Genomic DNA, 27,663 nt, shown 5'->3' on the forward strand with positions numbered 1-27,663 from the left:
ATAACTCTTGCCAACAGGTGCTACTTCGGACTGAGCAGGCAATTGAGAAGCAAAGTCCTCTCTCGACGAACAAAAACCAAACTCTATAAGTCACTCATAATTGCCGTCCTGCTGTCTGGTGCAGAGGCCTGGACGATGACAACAACTGATGAGTCGACGTTGCGAGTTTTCGAGAGGAAAAAAAGATTTATGGTCCTTTGCGCGTTGGCCACGGTGAATATCGCATTGACATACATAGTTCAGCGAATTAAAAGACAGCGGCTACGCTGGCTAGGTCATGTTTTCCGAATGGACGAAAACACTCCAGCTCTGAAAGTATTCGACGCAGTACCCGCCGGGGGAAGCAGAGGAAGAGGAAGACCTCCACTCCGTTGGAAGGACCAAGTGGAGAAGGACCTGGCTACGCTTGGAATATCCAATTGGCGTCATGTAGCAACGACTGGCGCGCTGTTGTTAACTCGGCTATAATCGCGTAAGCGGTGTCTACGCCAATTAAAAGTGTTAACACAATGGCTACGACAGACTGCAAACTACATCTGTCAAATATTAAAATACACACGTTCTTATGGGCAGTGTTATTTTCACAGCTGCACGACTACACGACTGCAGGCCGACAGTTGTCGTTCTCGCTAACTTCAATATCCTCCTATTTTTGCCAACGACAGTACGACGACAGTAGAGTTGACAGTAGAATGGAAGATAGAAAGAGGAGGTAGAGTGGTGATGCCACTAATATGTAAAATGTAAAATTATTCACAGCTCTAACAAACTTGACGTTATTTTACAAATAAAAGCATAAAATAGCTATATTATAGCTCTATTATATCATTTGTAATAACAAGTGATAATTTAAAGCAAAAATATTTACCTATTTACTTATTTTTTGCATAAAAAATTTCACTTTGAACAAAATATTAAAATTTCATTGAAGTGAAAGGAATTAGTATGGCCACAACGAAATTGTGTACATGCAAAATGGACAACTGCGTTGTTTTGTGTACATGCTGGCCATTGTGTTGTTGTTGCTTCTCAAAATGTACATGTAGTAAGATGAACAACGACGTTTTCAGTTCACTGTCGTGCCGCTGCAGTCTGTCGTAGCCATTGTGTTTACACTTTAAGAAACAGAAGAGTGCCTCAAGTCACGGGTAGCGCACTCACTAAATAAAACGCCGTTACTTTCTTGTTATAAGAGCTTTATACCCAAAATTCTGTCAACTTATAACTTAAATTTCAGTTTATCACTACGTTGACTTGGACTACCCAAACCCCACAAATTTAATATCAAAAATGAAAATGGGCACTGAGTGCCCAACTCACGTTTCTAAGGTTAATCGCCACTGAGAAATATGCTATAAAATAAAGGTTTATTTTTGCAAAATTAATTTTATTTTTAACATATTTGCCGTCAAAGGATATATACTCGTACCTTTCAACTTGTTGATACTATTTAACTTCTTTATAATAAGCAAAATTACTATAATTGAACTATAGAATTATTGCTTTGAAAAGTCATTATATCTTTTATAATATACAATTTCGGTTTGAAATGTCTCGATTGTTAGCGTATATTACACAGTCCCCAACTGAAAACAAAAAATGGCTAAGTTTAGGTGTAAACGAGTATTTTACACTCTCACAACTTTCTAAGATCAAAGTCGGGGAAATATTTTCTGTTGTTTTATTTGAATTAAAAAATATATAGTAAGAAAAAAATATTCTTTATCCTCGAAATTATGAAGGGATCACAATAATATTTGGTATCTATTTAACTTAAGTATATGCACGTTCGGACGGGGACTCTTTTCGCCGCCCAAACCGGGAGCCGAAGGCGAGGAAAGAAAGGCTAAGAGAGCGCTCGCTCGTCATCGATTGGCACACTGTGCGCTCCTTTCCGTAACAACTCGCTGCTACACAATACGACGTTCCTTTTCTTTTCGAAATTCCTTTAATGGTTGAAACAGCGTTCGGTTTGAAAGGAATATTTACGCTAAGTTCAGTTAAATAAATGTTATTACTCTTTTTTATGTAATATGCATATATGAACGCAAAAATTATTATTAAATAATGATAATTAGCGACAAAAGAGTCCTCGTCTTAACAAACAGATGTAAGTATTATTAATAAATTAATTATTTTTTCATTTAATTTCTTTTGCTGTTGCCGCTTTATAGCTGAAATTAGGCATTTTTTTCATTTAATTTCTTTTGCTGTTGTCGCTTTATAGCTGAATTTAGGCATGCCGCGACGGCAAGTGGTAAAAAATTGTTTAAGCAGCGAGTTTGATACTGAGAGGTTCATTGTTAAAAAGTCGTCGTCAAGGGCAACTCATTAAAATACTAAAAAAGACTGAAAAAAAAGGAATTTCTGCAAGCTACGGCTAATTTTATCTTTGGGACAAGTTAGTTTTTTAATTATTTTCTTTTAACATGAGTTTTTTTAGTACTAAGTTTTAAATTGCTCCTCGATTTTTAAATTTTTCTAGATCACAAATTTTTTGTATATCTGGCCATCTTAACAAAAATACAGCTCGTCATTGTTTTCTTGTTTCTCCTTTTTAATTTATATCTTTTCGCGTTTTAACTTAAAAAATTTTGCATAATTAAAAATTGGGTAGTTCTTCTTTTTTTTTGTTTTTTTTTATTGTAATCGAAGTGGAAAAATTGTAGAAGTATTGCTGTTTTTGGGAGTATTGTGTGGGTCTGTAGTCACACTGTCTTTGCTGAAATTCTGAATATCAAAATGACATAAGCTTCGGAACCAGATGTTACAGGTAGAATTCTCTGCAAAGTTTTGCGATATCTGTCCTTCAAAATTTTCAACTTTTTTACTACCCTTCTTAAAAATATCTTATCAAAAATACCCAAAAAAAAAACAAATTATAATAAATTTTCCGCGACTTCAGAATGTGCTCCCCAGTTAAAAGGAAAAGGCAGCAGTCAAATAAAAAATTGAAGAAGAGTGAGAGGCTCTCAATCATAGGGGTTTTAATGGATGAGGGGGAATTTGAAGTAAGTTTATAATTATGTTTAAATTTTTGATCTAATTTGGTTTTCTATCTTTTCAGGCTCCAACTGCGCAATTTTTAAAAGCGATTTTTGCAAAAATCGCAGTTGGATGCCCCATAGAAACAGGTGGTGGTATACCGCAAAGCCGAAAGCTGGCTCCCGTCAACTGGTGCAGGCCTTCAAGAGGAGGCTGATGGTGGAACCATCGAAGGTTAGTAGAATATTGACATTGCAAGTTTTTTAGTTAAATATTTTTTTTTTAATAATTTTAGCAATAATAGGTAAAATGTGTCCCTACTACGACCAACTGAGGGAAATCTTTGGCAAACGTGAACCACTATGCAAGCGTTGCTCATTATGGGCAGCGTCACCGGCTTACCTTCGCCTCAGTTGTGTCCAGCGAGTCCTGCGCCAGAATTTAAGATCGATTTTTGGAAGAGAAATTTGCAACCATTCCTCTATCAACATTTCAACATTCAACTGGACAATTGGCGGCTGTTCAAGCGAAGATAATTGTCATGTAGAAGCTCGCACTTGAAAAATATAGGATTAAAAGTAGAAAATTAAAGAAAAAGAATAGATATTGAATTAAAAATGCTAGAAATAGATGAAAAATATTCAGATATAGAGATGAGAGAAAGAGTGGCTAAATATGAAATATAGAAATAAATAAAAAAAATATGAACAATAAAAAGTAATAAAACATATTAATTTGCATTTGTATTTTCTTATGTTTATTTATGGCAGCCATCTTATTTGTCCCCAATCGATGACGATGGAGCAGACGTTCCATTACCCGACCATGAAGAAGTTCGAATAGCAATTACCCGGCTGAAGAACACCAAAGCGGCGGGGGCCGATAGATTGCAGTCCGAGCTATTCAAGCACAGCGGCGAAGAACTGCTAAGCAGCATGCATCAGCTTCTTTGTAAAATATGGTCGGACTAAAGCATTCCCAACGATTTGAATTTAAGTGTGCTCAGCCCAATGCACAAAATGGAATACCCCACAATCTGCGCCAACTACCGTGGGATAACCCTCCTCAACATCGCATATAAGTTTCTATCGAGCGTATTGTGTGAAAGATTAAAGCCCGCCGTCAACAAACTAATTGGATCTTATCAGTATGGCTTTAGACCTGAAAAATCAACAACCGACCAGATATTCACCATGCGCCAAATCTTGGAAAATACCCGTGAAAGGATAATCGAGACACACAACCTCTTGTCGATTTCAAAGATGCCTTCGACAGCACGAAAAGGTGCTGCTTTTATGCCGCGATGTCTGAATTTGGTATCCCCGCAAAACTAATACGGCTGTGTAAACTGACGTTGAGCAACAGGAAAAGCTCCGTCAGGATCGGGAAGGACCTCTCCGAGCCGTTCGGTACCAGACGAGGTTTCAGACAAGGCGACTCCCTATAGTGCGACTTCTTCAATCTGCTGCTGGAGAAAATAATTCGAGCTGCAGAACTTAATCGAACAGGTACAATCTTCTATAAGAGAGTACAGCTGCTGGCGTATGCCGATGATATTGGTAACATCGGCCTCAACACCCGCGCCGTTAGTTCTGCTTTCTCCATACTAGACAAGGCTCTCACGTCACTGTTTACAGTCATAACTTTGAAGTTGTATATAATTTCGTCTATTTAGGAACCAGTATAAACACCACCAACAATGTCAGCCTGGAAATCCAACGCAGGATAACTCTTGTCAACAGGTGCTACTTCGGACTGAGTAGACAATTGAGAAGCAAAGTCCTCTCTCGACAAACAAAAACCAAACTCTATAAGTCACTCATTATACCCGTTCTGCTATATGGTGAAGAGGGTTGGACAATGACAACAACTGATGAGGCGACGTTGCACGTTGCGAGTTTTCGAGACAAAGATTCTGCGAAAGATTTATGGTCCTTTGCGCGTTGGCCATGGCGAATAGCGTATTCGATTGAACGGTGAGCTGTATGAGATATATGACAACATTGACATAGTTCAGCGAATTAAAAGACAGCGGCTACGCTGGCTAGGTCATGTTGTCCGAATGGACGAAAACACTCCACACACAAGTATTCGACACATTACCCGCCAGGGGAAGCAGAGGAAGAGGAAGACCTTCACTCCTTTGGAAGGACCAGGTGGAGAAGGACCTGGCTACGCTTGGAATATCCAATTGGCACCACGTAGCGAAAAGAAGAAACGACTGGCGCGCTATTGTTAACTCGGCTATAATCCCGTAAGCAGTGATTACGCCAGTAAAGAAGAAGAAGAAGCTTATTTGTTTAGGTTTCGTAAGTATGATCTTATATAAAGTTAAATCAGAAATGGAGCTCACATACATACATACCTCATACCACCCTACGTATGTTCTATAGGTTTCCACCTGCTAAAAATGTTGTAGTCAATTTCAAAAAAGTGTATTTTATATTGCTAATTCACTTTTTATTGATCACCAAACATTATTGTATACAAAGATTTGCGATTGGCTTCTGACTTAGTTTTTCGCTACCATTTTCACGTGGAGAAAGTTCATCTAGTTCTTCGTCGTTATCGACAACTTAATTCTCTACGTATTCAACATCGTCAGAAGTAGCTCGTAAGATGTTATGCAATATACAGTTGAAACTTTGAATCTATCGTCTTGAATACGTATTATTAATTATTTGAGACAACCAAAGCGACCTTTTAGAATCCCAAAGCAATGTATGTTCAATCCTCACGCGAGGTAGCATAGATGTCACTAACAGTACTACCAACTTACAGAAAAAAAAATTACCGATTCGAAAAACACGCGAATTAATTCAAATTAATTCATCTTTCAATTTGATCACAGTAGTATTGTAAAATGTAAAGCCGCAGGTTACAGAATATCTGTGGGCAGTGGCGGATCCAGAGACAATCCTTGGGGAGGGTGGGGGGTGGCTAATTGAATTTATCCTTCGATTTTGGTTTCAAACTTATTATTGCGAGAGAAATACAGTACAAATTATGAAACAAAAATTATCAATTCCAATTTTTAAGTAAACAAAGTGGTTATAATGCATTACATAGTGGCTCATTTTATTAAAAATTCAAACAGAAAATCCTTTTACATTGCGTGTTTCATAACGCAAAACGATGACTGCCAAGTTTTGCGAATCTTTCGATGACTTCTTCGGCGGTGATTTCGATGTCATGATGTGTATGAAGCAACGCTAATCCAACTAGTCTTTCTTGAAGCATGGTCGTCCTAAGCCATGTTTTGATGCGGCAAAGATAAGAGAAAGAACGTTCAGAGCTCGCGTTTGTTACGGGAATTGTACAGAATACTCGGAGATAGGTGTGGATTGTTCGGAATATGTCGACATCACATTTTCTTAATGTTTCCAGTGCAGAAGTTGGAATTTCGCTGCCTTCAATTTTTTGTTGCTGCTACCAGTAGCTTAATTCACCTTTGAATTTCAATTTTTGTACGCTTTTTTCATCATCCAGAAGATTTCCGAATCTTTCTATCAAGCATCCGATTAGATTAAAAGACTTGCTTTTTCTGGGAGCTATCCAGCAGAGGTATGTAGACAGAGAAACTGTAGTAATCTTCGCAAGTTTTCACGTCGTAATTTTTGCGTTTCGTTTGTCGACCACATGTTCTGGGTTTCGCTTCGTCAACATCGAGTTTTTCTGCCATTTTCTTGGCTTCTGAATAAATCAATCGGAATATTTCATCAACTTTTTCCCTCTTTTTTTGCCAACGTGGCAAGCAACGTCCCAATCATTTTTGATGCCTTCGCCAAATCAATTGCTTTCTTTTGAAGAACTACGCTGAGCGAATGGATGAGCGATAGAATGTCGCTGAGACAGAAGAGCCCACCGTTAAATTCGAACTTGCACAAAGCCGATATGAGAATTGTTGCTTTGCCTGCTGTAACTCTGTTCTTCCACTCACTGATTTTTGACAGAGCTTCGATGATCAACGGTAACTTCGCAACAAATTAAAGGACAGCATCGTGCCTCTCTACCCATCTTGTTTCACACAACTGGACAATTTTTTCGCCAAGTATCTTTGCTAATACAGTCACACGTTTTGGAAATGAGTTCTTGAAGAATTTGTCGACTTGTCTTATGGCACTGGCAACGTTTTCGATTAATGGTACTTTCATTGACTTTGAAATACTGTTGTTGAGTTTGTGCGAGAAACACGGAGTCATGACAGCATTTTTTGCTTCTTTTCGTTGACTGCTCCGATATCTGACAGCATGACCGCACATACATCAGTCCCTATCGAAGCGCCTTTCTCCATTCGGAGATTAATTTTCTTCATGTCTCCAAGAACAATCCCCCCGATGGCAAATCCACTTAGAGACAATTGTTCATCGGTTCGGTCATTTTTTCCAGCAGTCCTGTAAGCCATTAATCCATCTTCATCCTCGCTTTCTTCTGATTCTGTGCCCTCCGCGAGAGCATTCTTCGAAAGTTGACCGAATGCGTCCAAAAGAGATACAAAGTCTTCTCGTATGCATGATTCGCCAGAAGAAAAATCGACGTATCTGTGTACAACGTTAATCTGTAACGAGAAACATTATTCTTCTGTAAATTTCTGTTTATTTTCTTGGGAACAACCACTATCCGATAGTTCAGACAACAGGTGTGGTTCGTGGTGTCAACTGACGCTAGGTGACACCACGAACTACGAAAAACATATAGACACGATGCCGCTTGCGACTATGGAACGCCCCATTAATTCGATATCTCTGCGGGCATATATGTCTCATACTGTACTCAAGACTTCGACTCTTTCTCAATTCAGAATTTAGTACTTCCGCTGTGAGTCGCCCAGAAAAGGGTTAAATAAGTTTAGACAGGTCATATAATGCAATTTATGATAGTATCTTGTTGTGATTTCCATAGTGTATTTGGTGATAAGAGTGTCACTGCTGTATTTTCATTTTTTTATTGCAGAGAATATTTTTCTAGCAAACAAGTGAAATTTTTAGGTTCTGCGGTTCCCAGGGCGGGGAAATTTCCCTAATATAGCAGACGTAGCTGAGAGTGTACACGAAGACCATGGAGATTCGATTCGGCGCCTTTCGTAGCAACTCTGAGTTACGTATGGAACGACTTGGCGCAATTTACGTCGATATCTTTAATTGAAAACGTATGTACTTGTGCAAAAACTGAAGCCGCTCGACCTTCTCAATCGACATCGCTTCGCTCTATATGCTCTTGAAAAGTTCCAAGAATATCCGTCGTTTTCGAGCCAAATTTTGTTCAAGGATGAGGCCTATTTCTGGCTCAATGGTTATATAAACAAGAAAAATGTCCGCATTTGGGACTAAGAAAACCTGAAGGGATTGAAGTGCTGCCATTTCATCCAGAAAAAACAACGGTTTAGTGTGGTTTGAGGCCCGGTGTAATCTTCGGCCTATATTTCTTTAAAAAAGGTGCTGGTGAGAACGTAACCATCAATGGCGACCGTTATCGCGCCATGATAACCGACTATTTGATGTCTGAAATTAAAGCTCGTCATCTCGGCGACATTTGGTTTTAACAAGAAGGCACCACTTCTCACACATCGCATCAATATATCGATTTATTGAGAGAACACTTCGGTCAGATCGTATGATATCACACCGTTGGACTTTTTTCTGTGGGATATGTAAAGTCTAAGGCCTAATCCCAATTGAGACGTAGCCGCGGCCAACATTTGAAGGAGATAATCTTCCAACAACAAATGGCAAAGAATGCTATTTCGAATGATCGTAAATATTTCGCACAACATTTGAAGTTTTTGTGCTTTTTCTTTAAAAAATATATGTATGTGTAATTGATTTTCCACCTTAAGGTATTATTATAATTTTTGGATTCATTGTAGTACTGTAGCTGACACCGAGTAAAATAGAAGTGGGAGGAAGAAGAACGCAAAGTGTTGGAGGTACATTTGCTGGATGCTGGAAAATTATTTAGATTGCTTAAAACGAGTAAATTTAGTGTTCCATCACAATATTTCAATATTAATTTTCCAAATTTTTTAAATGGTGATGGCAACCCGCTCAAAAACCACTAATTGAAGATTTGAAACAAACTGAATTTTACAATGAAAACCTTTCAAAGGCAACGAAATGCATTAATGTGCATTTGGAATTTTAACCTCGAAATTGAGCTGTTTACAAAGAAAGGGGATGTTCGAGTGTCAATCACTGCGGCAATATTGCAAAGCATCATATTCGACGCGAAAATGTAGCAACTTTTGCAAATGTCAAACGTTCGAACAACTCAAATTTTAACATTTCTTGCGCGCAAATGTGACAAAATCGGCATCAAGAAAATTTATGATGGAAAAAAGGAGACAAGCGAAATCGCTCTTTATTTTTGTTTATAACCAATTATTATCATTAATTGTGTTTCTCGAGACATTGAAAATGTGATAAATATATGTATATCTTGTAGGTACAATTTAATGTGTCTGGCGTATTTAGTTATTGATTTATTGCGCTTTTTGTAGTGTTTGCGTTATATGGGAAGTGAACGGGGTTGTCTTCCGATTTCATCAATTTTCACTATGATGAGACTTCTTATAATATTTATGATAGGCAAATTTTTTCCCACAGTTCCCCCGAGCAACTGCAATCACCTGTGCCAAATTACAGTTTTATGTCTTAATTTAGTGCTTAGTTGTGACTTTTTATAAGTTTTCGGTTAATAGCGTTTTTTACTAAGGAACACACTAACCAAGTTTCATCAAGATATCTCAATTTTTACTCAAGTTATAGCTTTCTCGGACGATCGGACAGACAGACAGACAGTTACCCCGATTTCATCTCGTCATCCTGATCATTTATATTAATGTATGTTAAATATATTATGATATACAATATGATATTATTGTTTTATTAATTTGTGGATTTTGTTCTTAATTTTACAGGATATAGTAGAATCAATTCGCAATTAAAAAATCTCTTTTTTTTACACATTTCGTTCCCTTTTTGTACCTTTCTAACTGAAAGAGTTAATTTTTGCTAACTCTTAAAACTAATCGAGACAGATATGGGGCTATATATATATATATATATGTAGGAGATTTGCTTTTGGATGTCTCCATATCACTTTACTACACACTTTTGCACTTCACACTTCACAGTTTTACACTTTACACTTTATACTTCACTTTTTATTTTACGAGCACAGCGAGTTCTGTTCCAATCAAGATCACTTCTTGAACTGATTCTGCGAGGACATTGCGCTTAATTATATACGCACCCCTTTATCAAGAATGATAGAGACAATATCTATCATTCTTGCCCCTTTATTATCTACAACTCTCTTCTTCTTAATTGGCGTAGACACCGCTTACGCGATTATAGCCGAGTTAACAACAGCGCCCCAGTCGTTTCTTCTTTTCGCTGCGTGGCGCCAATTTGATATTCCAAGCGAAGCCAGGTCCTTCTCCACTTGGTCCTTCCAACGGAGTGGAGGTCTTCCTCTTCCTCTGCTTCCCCCAGCGCGTACTGCGTCGAATACTTTCAGAGCTGGAGTGTTTTCATCCATCCGGACAACATGACCTAGCCAGCGTAGCCGCTGTCTTTTAATTCGCTGAACTATGTCAATGTCGTCATATATCTAGTACAGCTCATCGTTCCATCGGATGCGATATTCGCCGTGGCCAATGCGCAAAGGACCATAAATCTTTCGCAGAATTTTTCTCTCGAAAACTCGTAACGTCGACTCATCGGTTGCTGTCATCGCCCAAGCCTCTGCACCATATAGCAGGACGGGAATTATGAGCGACTTATAGAGTTTGGTTTTCGTTCGTCGAGAGAGGACTTTACTTTTCAATTGCCTACTCAGTCCGAAGTAGCACCTGTTGGCAAGAGCAATCCTGCGTTGAATTTCCAGGCTGACATTATTAGTGGTGTTAATACTGGTTCCTAAATAGACGAAATTATCTACAACTTCAAAGTTATGACTGTCAACAGTGACGTGGGAGCCAAGTCGCGAGTGCGACGACTGTTTGTTTGATGACAGGAGATATTTCGTTTTACCCTCGTTCACTACCAGACCCATTTTCTGTGCTTCCTTGTCCAGCCTAGAGAAAGCAGAACTAACGGCGCGGGTGATGAGGCCGATGATATCAATATCGTCCGCATACGCCAGCAGCTTTATTGCTCTACAAGTACCTAATGGTTCCTGAGTTTCTTCACTCTGTTCGCAGAATACGATCAGACCTCACTCAGTAACAGTTTCTCTAGTCCTGTTACTATGCTTATTTGCGCATTTACATTCTGTAGTACCGTATTACATGCGCCAATGCGTCGCCTACTTCAAATAACGTTGTGTCATACAGCCACCTACAAAATAATACCACTACAACATACGCATTTACAGTGACATACAAAATACAAGCATAAGCGCTCCGACATATACATATATATATATATATATAGGGTGTTTTTTTCTTTGAACTATTAATTTTTTTCAGTCCCATTACGAAATTTTTCATAGAAAATACTCTACAATCGTGAGTTTTTATCTTTAAATTCCTACAGATCAGAGGTATTTTATGGCATCGGTTTGACTTTAGACGCATATTTCTCAGAATTGTTCACTCTACAAAAAGGCTCAGTGCAAAAAAGTCGTAACTTACACCGGTGAAGTAGTACGGGGCTCTAAACCTGATTTTTTCATGAAATTCGCATTTTTTTGTATCTATCTCGTAAATGACAAGAGCTATAGAATATAGAATATTTGCTTGTTTGGCGGCAATTTTAATATGGAGCCCACAAAGGAGCATTTTCGTCATATTTACTTTATTATTTCCGTAAAGGAAAAAATGCAGCTCAGGTTGCTAAAAAGTTACGTGATGTGTATGGTGACAAAGCCTTAAAAGAAACACAGTGTCAAAGTTGGTTTGTCAAATTCCGTTCAGGTCGGCCAAGTGCAGTTGATGATGACGTCATCAAGGCTTTAATCGAATCGGATCGTCATGTAACTGAGCATGAGATTGGAGAGAAGTTAAATATACCACAATCAACCATACATGATCATGATACCACGTGACCATACCCATGATTTCAACCCTCCTAGTTATCTGAAACCAAAAAAAAAAAAATATTATTAATCTAGAATAATGTCGCAATGGCCGGAACTACGGAAAAGTGGGAAAACATTTTTTTCACAAAATGGCGACTGCATTAAAAAAAAGTTTTTTTGGATCACTTTTTCTGACTATTTTGAATTTTTTAAAAATAATAAAAATAAAAATTTGAGGATGGGGCTAGTTCCAACCATAGACAAGCCTATAAAGAAGACTCAATAAAAATTTCAAGTAAATCGGTCCAGTAGAACCTGAGAAATCGTAGGTATCGTTCCGAAAAAGTCAGTTTTGAGAAAAATGCGTTTAAAGTTTCGCGAAAAGTCGTTTGTTCGATTAGTTCCGGCCGAACCAGTTTGGATGCCGGGTCAGAAAAATGCCTATATCTCCGAAAATAATTTGAATTTTGAAAAATCCTCTTGTACACATATTCTTAAATAAAACTTTGAAAATATAAAAAAAAAATTTTCGATTTTTTTAAATTTCTAGACCAGAACACCCCCTTAATCACTTACAATGATATGTATTGGTTTTGATGTAAATTTGTTCTGGGCAAATAAACCGCTTCCTACACGTTATCTAATAGTGTGCAAATAAAAATTGGAACAAAAACAGTTTGCATTGAATTACAAATGGAAAAACTATAGAAAAAATTTATTCATCATTTAGTAATAAGAAAAAATACAAAATATCGCTAAAAATTTAGTTGTTATTTATTCAGTACTGCACAAATTTTACTACAGAACAAAATTACATTTAACAAGGAAGAAAGGGCTAATTTCGGGTGCATCCGAAGATCAACACCCGGGAAATACTTTAAAGTGAAAAACGTCCACCAGAGGATCGAGATCCATTTACCATATATAACTCATACACTGACAGACACATAAAGTGTGTTCAAAAAAAATCATTATATGTAGTATATAGGAGAACCCGATTTTATATATTTTTGCCAATACCATATACTATTAAATGCTACATACCAAAAACCAATCATATAGAGCAAAATCTGTCGGATGTTCCGAAAATCCTGGTAATAGGTACATAGGGGCTAGGATAAGTTTTCACTCAAATGTATCCATTTTATGTACAAATATACATTGTTATGACTAAAACCCGCTCTTTCATTTTCTGACTTATTGGCCAATATTACAAAGTCACCTGAAAGTTCGAAAATCTTTATATTGTTTATGTGGGGTATATGGGGACAAAGAGAAGTATTGGCCCGATTCAACCCATTTTTGGCATACACATATATCATTGTCCGTAAAGGATTATCACTGAATTTAAATTTATCTCACACATTGACCAATACAAGTATTTCCGAACAAATATCAACTTTAGACACTGAGGTCCAAATATTCGGTACCTTGAACAGTTTTTTTTTTGGATTTGAACAATTTTCGGTCATAAGTAAAATAATCAGCTGCAGGTTGCTAGGGTGTAAAAAGTATATATGAATAGGTACAATGGAAAAATACTATTCATCTTCGAGGAATCGCTGGGGGTTTCTTCTAGGTCTAAATTCCGTAAACTCTTCACATTAATACTATAAAAACTTGTTTATTTTTATTAGAAATTTTGAAAAAAGCACACATATAATAAATAGAATTTGATGATGGCAGATCATGCAATGGTATAAGGGCATGAGGATGTAAAGGATCAAACAAACAGAAATAAAACACTTGTACTCAGGACATGGACAATATAATAAAATTACATTATGCGTATTTACTTACTACCTTCTGCTGCCGAAGCAGAACCAATAAGGTTGAACCCACGTCGAATTAGTCAAAAACGTCTTTGACTAATAAGACACAAAAACGTCTTGTGCTCTAACCGACACCAAGCGAAGCTCAATGCGACATTTTGTCTTTTTGCCTCGCTTGGTGTGCATTGAAATTAAACGAAAAAAAGGAAACGAATATTTTCAATAATTGAATTTTGTGAACGAAATGAAATGTTAACATTCGAATATTTGCTGTATTTAATAAAACATTTCATTTTTAAGCAAAATACAAACTACCGCAAAAGCATAACTCCTACAAAAAGATTAGTTATAACATTTTTCCTTTGAAAAACAATGGTGCAGCTATAGGCAACGAAACGTGTTTTTCTGTCTTATCATGTCTGGTCCATTCGGTGTAAGTTGCGCCGTGGCTCAGCATGTATAGATCGACAACATAGACGGTTTTGTCGCATTTGGTATGCGTTGACTGTATGAAAATACATGAGAAGTTCGACAAGTCAAAGCTCGAACATACGTTTTCGTTTCGCCTTGTTCGGTGCGTATTGTCACATATGAAGCTATGGGCTATGAGACAAGAAAAACTGTTTTGATTAATCCTACTATTCACAACACAGTCTTTAGTCACAAAACTAAAAAAAACTTTTGTTTGCCATTTTGAATATACTGAATAGAGATCACCATAGATATTAATCGATTGTAATTTTTTTATATTTTGTAAGCAACTCAAACATTTTTTGTGTTAAAAATAAATCAATTTCACATAAATTTCGTAAATATTCTGTAACAAAGTCAACATACACTCGTGCCACACAAACCTTACCACTCAATATTTTCAAGTATTGTGCATATTTGACTACACTTTATAGCGGTACTTTTTGCGGTATAGACATTTTTTATTTAGAAATAAGTTAATGATTAATAACATCAAAAATATTAAAAATTAAAAACAAAACACATTCAGCTATAAATCAATTGAAAGATAGGAGCTTTACAAAATGAGCTCGAAATGTAGGAGACTGACATGCAATGAAAAAATTATATTTCGGTATAGTCGGTGTATCACTTTAAAAACAATAAAATCGGCCGCTTTTGTATTAGCACAGAAAAGCTAATTTGTGTTTAACTCATTAAACGTAACAAATTAAAAACTATAATTATAATTAGATAATATAATTTAGTTTACTTATCCTTACTAAAAACTTAAAAAAAATGAAGAAAATCCCGAACGAACGAAGAAGCCCGAAAAAAATTTAAGAAAGTATAGTAGTAAGGTTTGTGTGGCTACAAGTGTATATTTTTATTAAATATTTATATTGGTTATTTGTTATCGACATATTTATTTTCATTAAATGTAAATACATCTCTAAATAATGAAATGTAAGAGCGGATTAGATCGGTTCGTTTTCAATTGAGAGATATTTGTGATTGTCACGTTCTGAATTACAAAATCGTCTCAAGTCACAAAAATTGCATCTAATTGAAAATCTCAATTTTAGAGACTTGTGACTGTATCACAGTACCGAATCGCTCGGTTAATAAGGCAACAACTGAATTAGTAAAAATCATTAAATTAGTTAAAATCATTATTATGAAGTATAGTTCATTTTAAAATTATGTATAAAACCTACCAATCTTCGTTCACATTCCTTACGGGGCATCTCGACAGGATAAAATCTATGTCTTGCGAACTGTATTGCCGTGCCTATTGCCTGTGGAGTCTCCACAATGCTTATATCTTACAATATATCGCAAACAAATTCGTATGCCATATATCGTAAGCTATAAGCTGTCACTTCAGCAGTTTGACAGCGCAGTTTTCATTTCTATGAAAATTTCGAAGATGCAACATATCCCATTTGCACATATGCCTACGGCATTTTCATTTCGGTAATATGAAAATTAGAAGAGCGAGTATTAAGACGGTTGTGTTATATTATAAAAATAAAGTACATTTTCAAAATAATATTTTTTCAAAAAATTATTATTTAGTTTAATATTGTTAATTTACAGAAAAATTATGCAAATTGGTTTGGGAATAAGCGAAATCTTAAGTTTAATAAACTTATACTAGGGAAAATCAAAATATCATTGCTCATTTTAAAATTATTATTTTAATTGGTATATAAAATGTATGCCACAATCATGACATAGTAGTCCAAAAATATGAATTCTTATTTTTCCCAGAAATATACATTTGTAAAAAAAGGATCTTTATCCTTTGTTATTATTTCATTTTTCCCAGAAATAAATTTGTAAACAAAAGGATCTTTATCCTTTTTTTATTTTCCACATTAAAGATTTAAACAGTTCAAGGGCTCAAAACATGCGGTGCATCAGCTACCTACCCAAATGCTACCTTCGCAAATGATAAAATAAATTTTTCAAGAGCTCAAAGCATGCGCTACATCAGCTCGAACCTACTTACCCTACGCCTTTGCGCAAATGATTATCTTATTTGATAGATAGATTAGATTTGGCAATGGCAATAGCAATAGATTTGACAGTTCGCAAGACATAGATTTTATCCTGTCGAGATGCCCCGTTAAATCGCGATGAAAATATTATGTTACTATACACATGCATACATACATATTACACACAAAGCTTGTTTATTTTCTCTTGCTCTTCAAATGTGGATCATTCACAATGCGTAACCAGCTGTCAAAATTACTTGAGGAAATAATGTATTTTTTTTCTTGAGCAATTACTTAAGAGCTGGGTACCAACCTTTACCAGACCTCAGTATTATTGAAAATTGTTGAGGATACCTAGCAAGCCAAGTTTTCGCAGAAAATAAACCTTACACTAGTGTGTAGGAACTGAAAATGCTATTGTGTCAAAATGGGGAGCGTTTCCGAAAAAATACATTAAAAAAAATTATTTAAGTCAATTTCCAATAGTCTTACTGAAGTTTTAAAAAATCAAGTAGGATCCATACACTATTAAACTCCATTTATATCTAAAAATTGTACGTACTTATTTAATTTTATGTTTATATTTATAAATATACTATCACTTTGTCATGGCAAAAGAAGTTTTTGTTTTGTACTAAATGCAATTAAGAAATTTGTTTGTCTGTTTTTTCGCTACATTGTGTTGTAAAATCGGTAAAGGTTCAGGAGAGCGGCTTTTCCGAAAACGTGCACCAATTTTCACGGGAAATGTCTTAAAATACTCGTTTTTAGTTCTACTTTACGAATATGTTAGGCGCGTGCTTTTAAGAACAATATTTTCTTTGTTGGACCGACCAGGGTTATTATTTTTCGAGCGCTCGAAAAAAAATAACCCTGGTCGGTCCAACACCCGGCGTTCATAATTCTTCTGTGTCCAACTTCTTCTTCTTTCTGCAATAATAATGAATTATAAATTTTTCTATTACGTATTTCTCATTTTTACCAATTCTCTTTCAGACACGAATATCGAGAGTATCGATATTTTAATTTCTTTTTATTTTTCCAATTATTATTATTTTTCTATTATGTGTCTCTCATTTTTATCAATTCTTGTTTAGTCTCGAATATCGAGAGTATCGATATTTCGAAACCGATCTCTGCTTGTATCACTAGTACCCAACTGAATTTCGAACAGTGATGCCATTTATAGCGTAAATATCGTGCAAAATCATAATTTTTCTTTTTGTTTTTACTACAAAAAAAACATAAAAATAGATAACGCGCCATACATATTCGTAAATTGGAATTAAAAACACGAATTTTAAGACATTTCCCGTGAAAATTGGTGCACGTTTTCGGAAAAGCCGCTCTCCTGAACCTTTACCGTAAAATCAAATACTTTCATTAATTTGTTTGATTAGAATTAAAAAAATTCAATGTACTATATTTTTGCCGTGGACCGTATGTACCCAGAATCATATTCATGGAACAACTTCGCCGCATTAAAAATTCGTTAAAGATGACGATACTGGATTCAAGTACGCCAAAACTTTGGAAAGTTATCTTGAAAACTGTTTTATAAAATAGAATCAAGGAAAGTTGCGTCAAAATATGGCGAAAGAAATTTTTAAAACCCAAGCACAAATAAATTTATTGTAAATATGATCCATCTCAAAAATAAACACGTAAATTAAATTACTAAGAAATCTAATTTCTTTAAGAAATGTATGTACATATATTATTTGGTTAAATTTTTATTCGTCCACTTCTAAAACACAAATGTGCCCATATGCAGTAAAAGGCTGGGATTTAGAATAGCATCCCCGGATTTCGGGAATAAAATGGGTATCACTGGAAAGGTGACGTTCTCCAGATCACGAAAATATATATATAGTTGCCGCTGACTTATAGTTTTAAAGATATTTGCATTTAAAGTTGAAAAATTGATAACTTTTCCATTGATAATTTGTATATTGTGAATAACTTTTTCACTCATGTTAAGCACTTTTCACTTACTAACACTTCACTATAACGTTTCTGTATATTAATTTTTTTAATATTTGTTGTAAATAAAGCTTTATTTTAATTATTTTATTTTAGTACAATTCTCTGCATTTGCACAATAAGAAAAGGGTTGCCATGGTTATTTTTTTTGGAGCGCGGCGCTCAACTTTAAATGCAAATATCTTCTTGAAAACTATAAGTCAGCGGCAACTATATATATATATTTTCGTGATCTGGAGAGCGTCACCTTTCCACTAATACCTATTTTATCCCCGAAATCCGCGGATGCTATTCTAAATTTTACCCCAGTAAAATAGTGGAACCATCAGTTTGGAGGTTTCACAGAACGTGAAACCTGAACCAGAGAACTGCAAAACTCACTTTTCCTTGAATCAGCTCATACGCAAAAGTTTCTATTCAAGTCCAATCACTGAGCGAAGCACAGCGTTGAGTAAAAATCAGCTCATGTTGCCGAATCGCTCATTCGCGTACAATGTGAGCCTTCGGTCTGAAATGCTTTGCTCACGTTTGCTCACTTCACGAAATATTTAGCTCATGCTCGCTCACTTCACGAAATGTTTAGCTCACTTTCGCTAAGTGATTGGAATTGAATAGAAACTTTTGCGTATGAGCTGATTTAAGGAAAAAGTGAGTTTTGCAGTTCTCTGGTATGTATATTGTTTTTGTATGCTTTGTTCGCGATCAGCTTATGTGTCACATGCATTGCACTAAGAATTTGGTACACAACTTATATTTTAGTATGTATTTGTCATCCCGTCGATATGGAGCAAGAAGATATTTTAGAAAAAATACGTACAAACGCCTACACATTGTCAGCCCGACATAAGGGAAGGAGCCATGTTTGGAATATATTATCTGAAATTATTAAAGAGGATGGCACTATTTGGAATGGATTTATATACTGCCAATCCTGTAACAATATTTTAAAATATTTGCCAAAAAATTCTTCAAATTTAAACAGACATATGTAAGTGCTGCAAATCGCTTAAGGAGACGGCGCTTTTATTCAAGCACAGTTCATTCATTCATATGCGTTGAGTTTGCTCATACCCATTGAGTTTGCTCATAGGCGTTGAGATTGCTCTTTTGTGTTTTTGTTTTCATTCAACACGATCATTGTTGAGCCGAATGAGCGAACGCCTGAGTAGAGCTGTTTCAACACGAGCGTGAATAAACTCAGCAAGCAAACGAATTTACCGCAATTGAGCTGAATTTAGCTCAGTAGCGAAAACATTCACGAATGCCATTTTGAGCGCTTGAGCCGAATGGGCTGATAGTTCGGGTATTGATCGTGCATGAACATTTTTGCGCTCAACGGAAGCCGTTCTCTGGTTCGTACATACATATATCTAGAGAATAAAGCTTACACAATTTACAATTTTGCTGTTTGTTTTTCATTATCATTTATATTGCATTTCATTTCCATTGAAAGTTACATTAAATTACTGTGAAACAACTTATTGAAAAGAAAACACTATAATACAATTTTCAAATACATGTACATATTTTTATAATATAATATAGAATATTTAATGGAAAACATAAAAACTTAATACAATATATAAACATTGAAATATACATAAGTGTATATGTATATGTATAACATTAAAATATTTAGCTACAACTTAATGCGAAAAAAACAAAAAGAGAGGCCTGCAAACAATAACCTTCTTAAAACTAAAAACTATGATAAATAATTCGAAAAAATAGTATAAAAAAGTTATAGATTTGGTTTATTTAATTGAATTTAACACAGAAAAACCTCCAAATCAAATGTGAACGAGCGCAGATTTTTGTTTTTTTTTGTATTTCACTTTTTTTTTGCAAAAATTTATTTTTTAATATTTCAAGTGTACTCTTAGCTATGAAAGTACACAAGTATCTGAAGGGTGTAACTCCAAGATATTAAAACTGCGAAATAATTTTATATTCCAAATAACTGAATACTTAACTCCTAAATAAGCATTTATTAGTTACACAAATATGTAATATAGTAAAATAATGTTGCATATTTCAATTATAACGTTTATGTATTTTTCAGAAAGTAACAAATTTTAGTTTTAGTCATAATTGCTTGTTATGCATTTACACGATACAACTATAGCTAGAAAATATAAACGATTGTATGCATTCCATATTTTGTATTCGTTTTTCTTTTTAATCAGTTGATTGGTGCGCACAGCAACTGTAAAAAAAACTCCAGCTCCACAAACTTAAATAATGTTAAAAATGTTCAATTTTCATGTGATGAACAAAAAATAGACCGAAGTACTTAAATAGTGACAAGGACCGAAAAGTCCAACAGCCTGCCCGTTGGGCTTACCCAGGACCTGACTATGATGTGCGCTAGCACATCGCCTGCTCTAGCGGTGGCATGCAACAAACAGTATAAGCAACAAAAAAAAATTTATTGCATGCGCACGCACCTTTTGCAAGGGACTTTTCAATCAGCAAAATTGATGTGACACGTTTTCGATTGAACGCTCGCTCTCGCAGTCGGGAAAAACAATTTAGGAAAAATAGAGGTTTGAACATACAAATATTAATTACGGAATAAATGCAATATAAAAGAGTTTAATAAAAAGTACACCCATAATACTATAAATACTAAAAATATTAATTAAAAATTTTACCGGGCCATATTTAATAAACAACATCTTGAAAAGTCGGATAGAAAAGTTAATGTTAATAATTCAGGGAAGGAAATAATAAAAAATATTCTTATAGCATATAATGCATATTAAGTCGTCAATCTCTCTTAAATTTTTCATTCAAAGTTAAAAATTATGATCCTCACCATGAGTGGCATATGTTTTCTTTTAATATTTCTTTCACTGAACGGTGTTTAACCTTCTACACGTATGGAGGAACCAATCAATTATTTACTTATTATTTTACTTCCTATTCATAGCCGCAAAGCAACCTCGCTAACTACGCCAATAACATAGCAGGCAGCAGAATCATTACACACGAAAACAGTTAATAAAATATTATCTTAAAATTGTTATAAACCAATATTATTACAGAAATACATGTTAAATATACGGAGGAGTGGTGTTTTGAAAAAGAGAGCGAACGCAACCAACTACTCATGTGTCGCCCAACGCAAGCGGATTGTCTTTCAAAGAAGAGCTTATAAATTGATATGGTGAAAGGAATAGTGAAATTAATTTCTACAACTTAAAAAAAATTATAGTAAGTTATAAGTTTTTAGATTACAAAAATAAATTAAATGTTAACCACCTACAGCTTTTCGAGTTTAACATAATATACTAAGCTACCTTCACCAAGAATTCTTGCGGTTATTCTATTGTTTAAGTATAATGACTAGCCTTCTTTGAATCATATATATGTATATGTATATATTTGAGTTCAATATTTGCTCAAGCCTTTCCGCTTTGCATTGAGGTACCCAAGCCTCGCATAACTTCATACCAGGTGCATTTGTTTGCCCAAGATAAGCCGCTGCGAGTCAAGAGTCCAACACCAGTTTTGCGCGGCCGCAATTAAATAAATGTTTTATGGAATACAGTTCTGGTAACTTTTGCGAACCAATCACTTGTCACTCGATATATGTAATAAATAAAATGTGTATATGGTTCATTTAGATGTGAAATATGTATGGATGAGTATATACAGAAATAAATACCTCACTCATTATGTCGAAAACTCTAATAATATACAATGCGTGTTAAAAAGTTGATGGAAATGTTAATATACACATATAATTTATTGTACATGACGCTACGATTGCTTATATGTATCTATGAATTCCAATAAGTTCTATGAAAAGATATATACATATGTACATATGTATATGTGCAATTTATCACTGTTATACTTTAATGTATTCAAACTTTTCAACTGCAAAGCATTTTGAAATTTCAAAAGAGAATGTGGTATGTATATAATTTTGTGAAAACAAAAAAAATATTTAAATACAACTAAGAATGCAATTGGAAGCTCGCTACCTAATTAAGAATCGAATATTAGTTAATGTAACAAAAATTTAAAATTAACATAGAAATTTTAATATTAATTACTTAGTGGTATACTTCCAATATATCTAAAAAGCAGAATAGAAAAGTTATAGTTCTAAAAAGCCAAATGATCTTGAAACTTTAAGATCAAGATAAAAAATTCTCAAGATGTTATTTTCTAAATTTGTATATGCTTGTAACTTTAAATAGAGAACTAATTTGCAAAACTGAGTTTTAATCAAAAGTAAAAATATTTTTAATATTTTATTATTTCAATAACAATTAAATGATTTTCAAAGAAATGCTGAACTTCATACGCACATACTGCAGCCTCTAACTTGGTGCACAAGAAAGTAATGTACATACTTATGTATATGTAAAAAGAACAAAAACTATTTTACATTTAATTGGTTGATTCCAACTAAGACAAGTACCTTGTAAATGGTAAATGAATATGGATATTAATGAGCATAATTTCAGAGCACCATACAAAGTCATTAGTCGTGCAGTAAAAAATTTAAATTAAAGTTTACAATGTTGGTGTATCTACATAGAAAAAACAATCCAGGCCCAATTTCTGTCGATAATTTCCATCCCAAACCATATTTTTGGTTATACCAGACACAGAAAGTAAGATATATTTTACGTTTAATACCTGATTTTCCGGTTACTTGTCGGTACGGCTGTATGTTAAGTATAAGCAACTTTAACATGTGTTACAAAATACAGTGAACTTACTGATCATCGTGAAACGATACTTATAAAATGTTGTAGTATAGTATATAAGAAAATGGAGGGAAAACTTACTTGGAGATTTCCATGTAAAAATTAAAATCAAGTACCGACCTTTATCTCTTTTATCTATGCATATGAAATAAAATGATCGAAATTTAAATTCAGAATACGCAAAAAATTTAGGTACATACAAGTTTTTAATACAAATTTAACATCAAGTTACGTATTTGTTTTTTTGTTTTTACGTATGTTTTTTAATCGTACAGTTGCCCTGTATATTGAAAACCGCTCAATTACGTTATGCGAATCAACCAACGGAGCCATATACTTATTTCACGTTTTAATTATGATGTATGTATGTATGTATGTGCATGCATACATATATATATACAGATGTGAATATGTATGTAGGTTAAATTTCTTGTAGTATAATTTTAATTATAAAATCAGATATGTACATTTATTAGCATATGCTTTCTAGACAGACTTTCTAAGTGTACAATTAATAAAGTTTACGTGCTTACAAATATTACGAAAAACTAAACGTATAGTAAAGAAACATTAAATGATCGCTTATTCAGATTTTGCAAGCCGTGGCTAGATTATTTGTCTCGTGGGGTTTTTATATTTTATTTTAGTTTATTTTTTCAATTAGGTTGATCAATCGACCAAATTGTCTGGTTTTTTTTCGACCAAAACCTGAATGAAAATGATCTTAAAAAACAAAAACAGAATAGATAGTAATAAAACAAAATAGAAAATATAATAAGAAGTTTGAAATAATTTCAAAGTCAAGTTTTGTTAAATAAACGTATAATAAATTTTGTTACAAGGTTGACATCATTTGAGGGCACACTACTACGTAATTACGTATATAAAATTAAACGTTTTTGTACTATGGGTATTTGTGCAAATTCATAAGTCAGCTATATAGTTTAAAAATAACCAGAGTGTTCTGGAATCCAGATTTCCTTAATTGTCTGGTTTTTAATGGTGTCACAATATTTGATTGGATTTTGGTATTTACGTAACAATAAAATAAATTAATTTGTTAACATTTCAAATCTGTTAGAGACTATATTCTTTCTTGCTGATAACAAAACTGATAAAATTGGTTTCCGTGATACCCAAAACCTATAAATTTTTTGTTTCGAACATCAAACCAATATCTGAATTCGTGACACTAACGATACTATTCTGTAACACCCTTGAATAATTTGGTTTTTTTTTTTAACATTTATTCATTTGTCCACATTACCAAATAGTTCCTATTCGATATTACGTACTTATACCAGCGCTTCTTCCAATCATTGAAACACTTATGAAACTCGATTGTTGGGATAGATTTTAACTGTTTCAGCGATGAGCTTTTAATATCATCTCTTTAAGGTGCTCTTTCATGTTGGAAATAGGAAATAGTCACACGAAAACATGTCTGACAAATATGGGGCATCATTAAAGTATTGTATTTAGTCAAAAATTCACTAAGCTCGTAAACACGCATCTAAACTTAGCGGCTGCTTCAAACAAAGTAAACATGACTTTCTTTAAGCATATGGTATCAACATAATAAAAGTTTTACAATTGGACTCTCTTAACCGGCGAAATTTTAACTTTTAAATCCTCATTAATAAAATTAATTCGAAGATAGTAGCGCTGCTTCTGACAGTAATGCATGCCAAAAAAAAGTTTCACATACAAGCACTTGGCCTTGATCGTTCAGTTTGTTTGGCAGTTCCCTGCTATATGGGTCCCATATCGGCGGTTCCGACAAATGAGCAGCTTTTTGGAGAGGAAAAGATGAGTAAGCATTTCAGATCGATATCTCATAAACTGAAACACTAGTTCGCGTAAATACAGACAAACATGGCTAAAGCGACTATAGTATATTTCATAGAATATTCGACATCTTCCTTCTGGGTGTCTCAAACTTCTTGGCCAACATAATATACCCTCTTTATATATAATAAACGAAATTACATCATAATATAATTAACATTTTTATTAAAATGTGAACAAAAAATTTCAGAATGTTTACGGTAAAAGTATTTCAATTAAGGAAATTTCAAGCAAAAACTGATTTCCAAAAGTTTCTACATTTTGTCATTAAAAATGATATAACCAGGGACCGTAACAGTAATGAGGAAGTGGGCAAAATAATTAAGTTTTAACATAGTTATATTTTGATTTTTATTTTTGTTTTTCTCATGAATTTTATGTTTATATTTTGATGGCTTACTGTGATTTGGAGTCGGTTATCACTCAAAAAACGAATTTTCATTAATTTAAATCTTTGAACAACTAAATTTTGAATCATAAAAACAAAGCAATGTAAAACAAAATAGCTCTTTTTGATAGTATGGATGGAATTATTTTTAACAGATTGTTGTTTTTAGACTATCGACACAACGTTTTATAATTGAATCATGGTTATGCGATGAGTTTTTCATAACTCTCGCTCAATTAGAGTTGAAGAGTATGGATTTTGTTTGTCTTTGCCATTTGAAAGTAATAGCGTGTCAAGGTAAAACAACTCAACTCTTCTTGCGTGAGAGTTTTTTACAACCATGATTCAATTATTGACGGTTGTGTTGATACAGAGCGTGCTTCCTCTTACGAAAGAAATATTTGTATTCATAATGTGAAAATTAGTTGATTTGTAATTTAAAAACTTCCCCATTCAGTTACCACCCAAAAAACGCATTTTCATTAGATGAAATTTATGAAATTTTTTGTTTTGAATTATAAAAACAAAACAATAGAAAAGAAAACAGCTAATTTTGACATTATGGATCCAATTACATTAAAAAAAAATTGTTTTTGGGCTATCGACACAACACAACAATATATAATTGAATCATGCTTACAGCTCAGCGCATATCTATTATTCTGTGAGCAATAAAGAAAAGTTATGAAATAACTCTTATCTTATAAGCGAAAAAGAAAAATCAAAATATAACGATTATTTTATGAGGAAAAAAATAAAAATAAAATTTTAAGAGTTTTTACAAATTTGTCAAAAGAACAAAAATTTTCTGCTACTACATCATATACGTACATATGGGTCGGATTCATATTGATTTTTGAGTAAAAAATTATACAACAACTGTTATTTTCTGTCCCTGGATATAACTTCTTTTTGAAATGGTTGTATATACAGATGTTTATATACTTATAATAAGCTTTTAATGAAAACCACAAAAAACATATATACCAATCCTACCTCGTACTGTTCCGGAGCATATTCGAGAGTAATGTTTGATATACATATGTATTTTGTGCACAAGCTAGGAAATGAAATTCATAATTATAAAAAGTATACATATGTAAGAGGGCAATAAATGTTAAAAAGCTAATCTATGGTATATTTACGATTAATAATTACATTAATATAAAAATTTACCCGCTAGTTTTTATAACAAAAATTAAAGTACATAGAAATAGAGCAAAAGAGAAAGCTTATTAGAAGTTATTAGTAAAGACAGTATCTACGTGATAAATGTAAAGTTGTGGTTAATAGTAAATAAATTTATGTTCTCTGTGTCATGACAATCCAAATGTAAAATAAATATATATGAGTGAATACGTTTATATGATGTTATGACACATTCATACTTAACAATAATCACTTACAATGTACAAGAGTTGCAAAAACTTACGTTTTCTTTTAAATCTATTACTTGTGTTTCATTGATTGGTTTAAAATGACTTTCTTTACAAATATCTTATCTTACTTTAAATTGAATATTCGCAGATAACTAAAAAATAAACAAATATGTTTAGTAAATGAGTACGTACATAGCTTTGAAAAACAGAAGATAAAACTGAAATGGATTCACTAAATAATAAAAGAGAGTTAACAATTTCAAACATTCAATAATTAAACACCACATTAACCCAAAACGCATTTCACAGTGCTTTAGTTGAATATACCAATGTTCATAAGTGCTCATTAACCCCCATATTCTTTGCGTAGCAGGCTTGATGATTGAATGGTTGCTTATGTACTGACATATTTATTGGATGTGATGATACGATTTTGGTTAAAATAGGGCGTATAGAAGAACTAAGAGAAGTACAAAGTTGTTTTCTGTAACAACAATGTTGCTTAAAAGTACACTCTTTATGTGATAATAACTTTTAAATAGTGATAATTTAAAAGTAAGTTTACTAGTAAATATAAAGAATAGTTTAAAGGAATTTGAACTTGCTTGTTGTTACAGTTCTTGTCGTTGTTGTTTTGTTGTGCTCCTTTTATAATAAGGGTTACATTCTACTGCCATATTTGCTCCATGAGTGGTTTGATTTTATTATAATCGCTACTGGGTGATAATGTGCTCATTAATTCATTGTGTAATAAATTTGCCTTATATCGACTCCACTTATAATAAGCACTGCATTGGTTTTTCATGTGATGTCTATTTGTTGTATAGCATTTGATATTCTTTAGTTATTTTAAACTTAAAAATTTTTTTAGGCGATGCTAAATGCATTATTGCTTATTCCGTATTTATTCTTCTGGTGGATATAATAACGGCAACCGCATTCCTAACAGCGCCGTTGCCAAACAAAGTGATGACGGTGCATATTGTGCAACGGATCACCGAAACCGTGGCATCATTTGCAGTACAGGATGACCTGCCGGTAACATGACACCCATACCGGGCATATGCATCCCCGGTGGTATCTGAATAGCTTGCATTGGTAGCAAAC

General features: G+C 33.9%; 1 protein-coding gene across 2 annotated transcripts in view; it reads right to left on the minus strand.

Annotated features, from left to right (window-relative positions):
• Positions 1-6,036: 6,036 nt before the first annotated feature.
• The window catches only part of LOC126765229 (BUB3-interacting and GLEBS motif-containing protein ZNF207), a 29,463-nt gene continuing 7,836 nt past the window's right edge, over positions 6,037-27,663 (minus strand). Inside the window, exon 6 of one of the 2 annotated variants that reach the window (XM_050482896.1) lies at positions 6,037-7,543. In XM_050482896.1, the coding sequence (XP_050338853.1) occupies positions 7,184-7,543 (360 nt within the window). In that variant the 3' untranslated portion in view covers positions 6,037-7,183. Of the gene's footprint in view, positions 7,544-20,040 lie in introns of those variants that run through there. The other variant, XM_050482897.1, reaches the window with a different exon arrangement.

This window comes from Bactrocera neohumeralis, unplaced genomic scaffold, assembly GCF_024586455.1.
Source record: "Bactrocera neohumeralis isolate Rockhampton unplaced genomic scaffold, APGP_CSIRO_Bneo_wtdbg2-racon-allhic-juicebox.fasta_v2 cluster10, whole genome shotgun sequence".
In the NCBI taxonomy this organism is placed as follows: Eukaryota; Metazoa; Arthropoda; class Insecta; order Diptera; family Tephritidae; genus Bactrocera; species Bactrocera neohumeralis.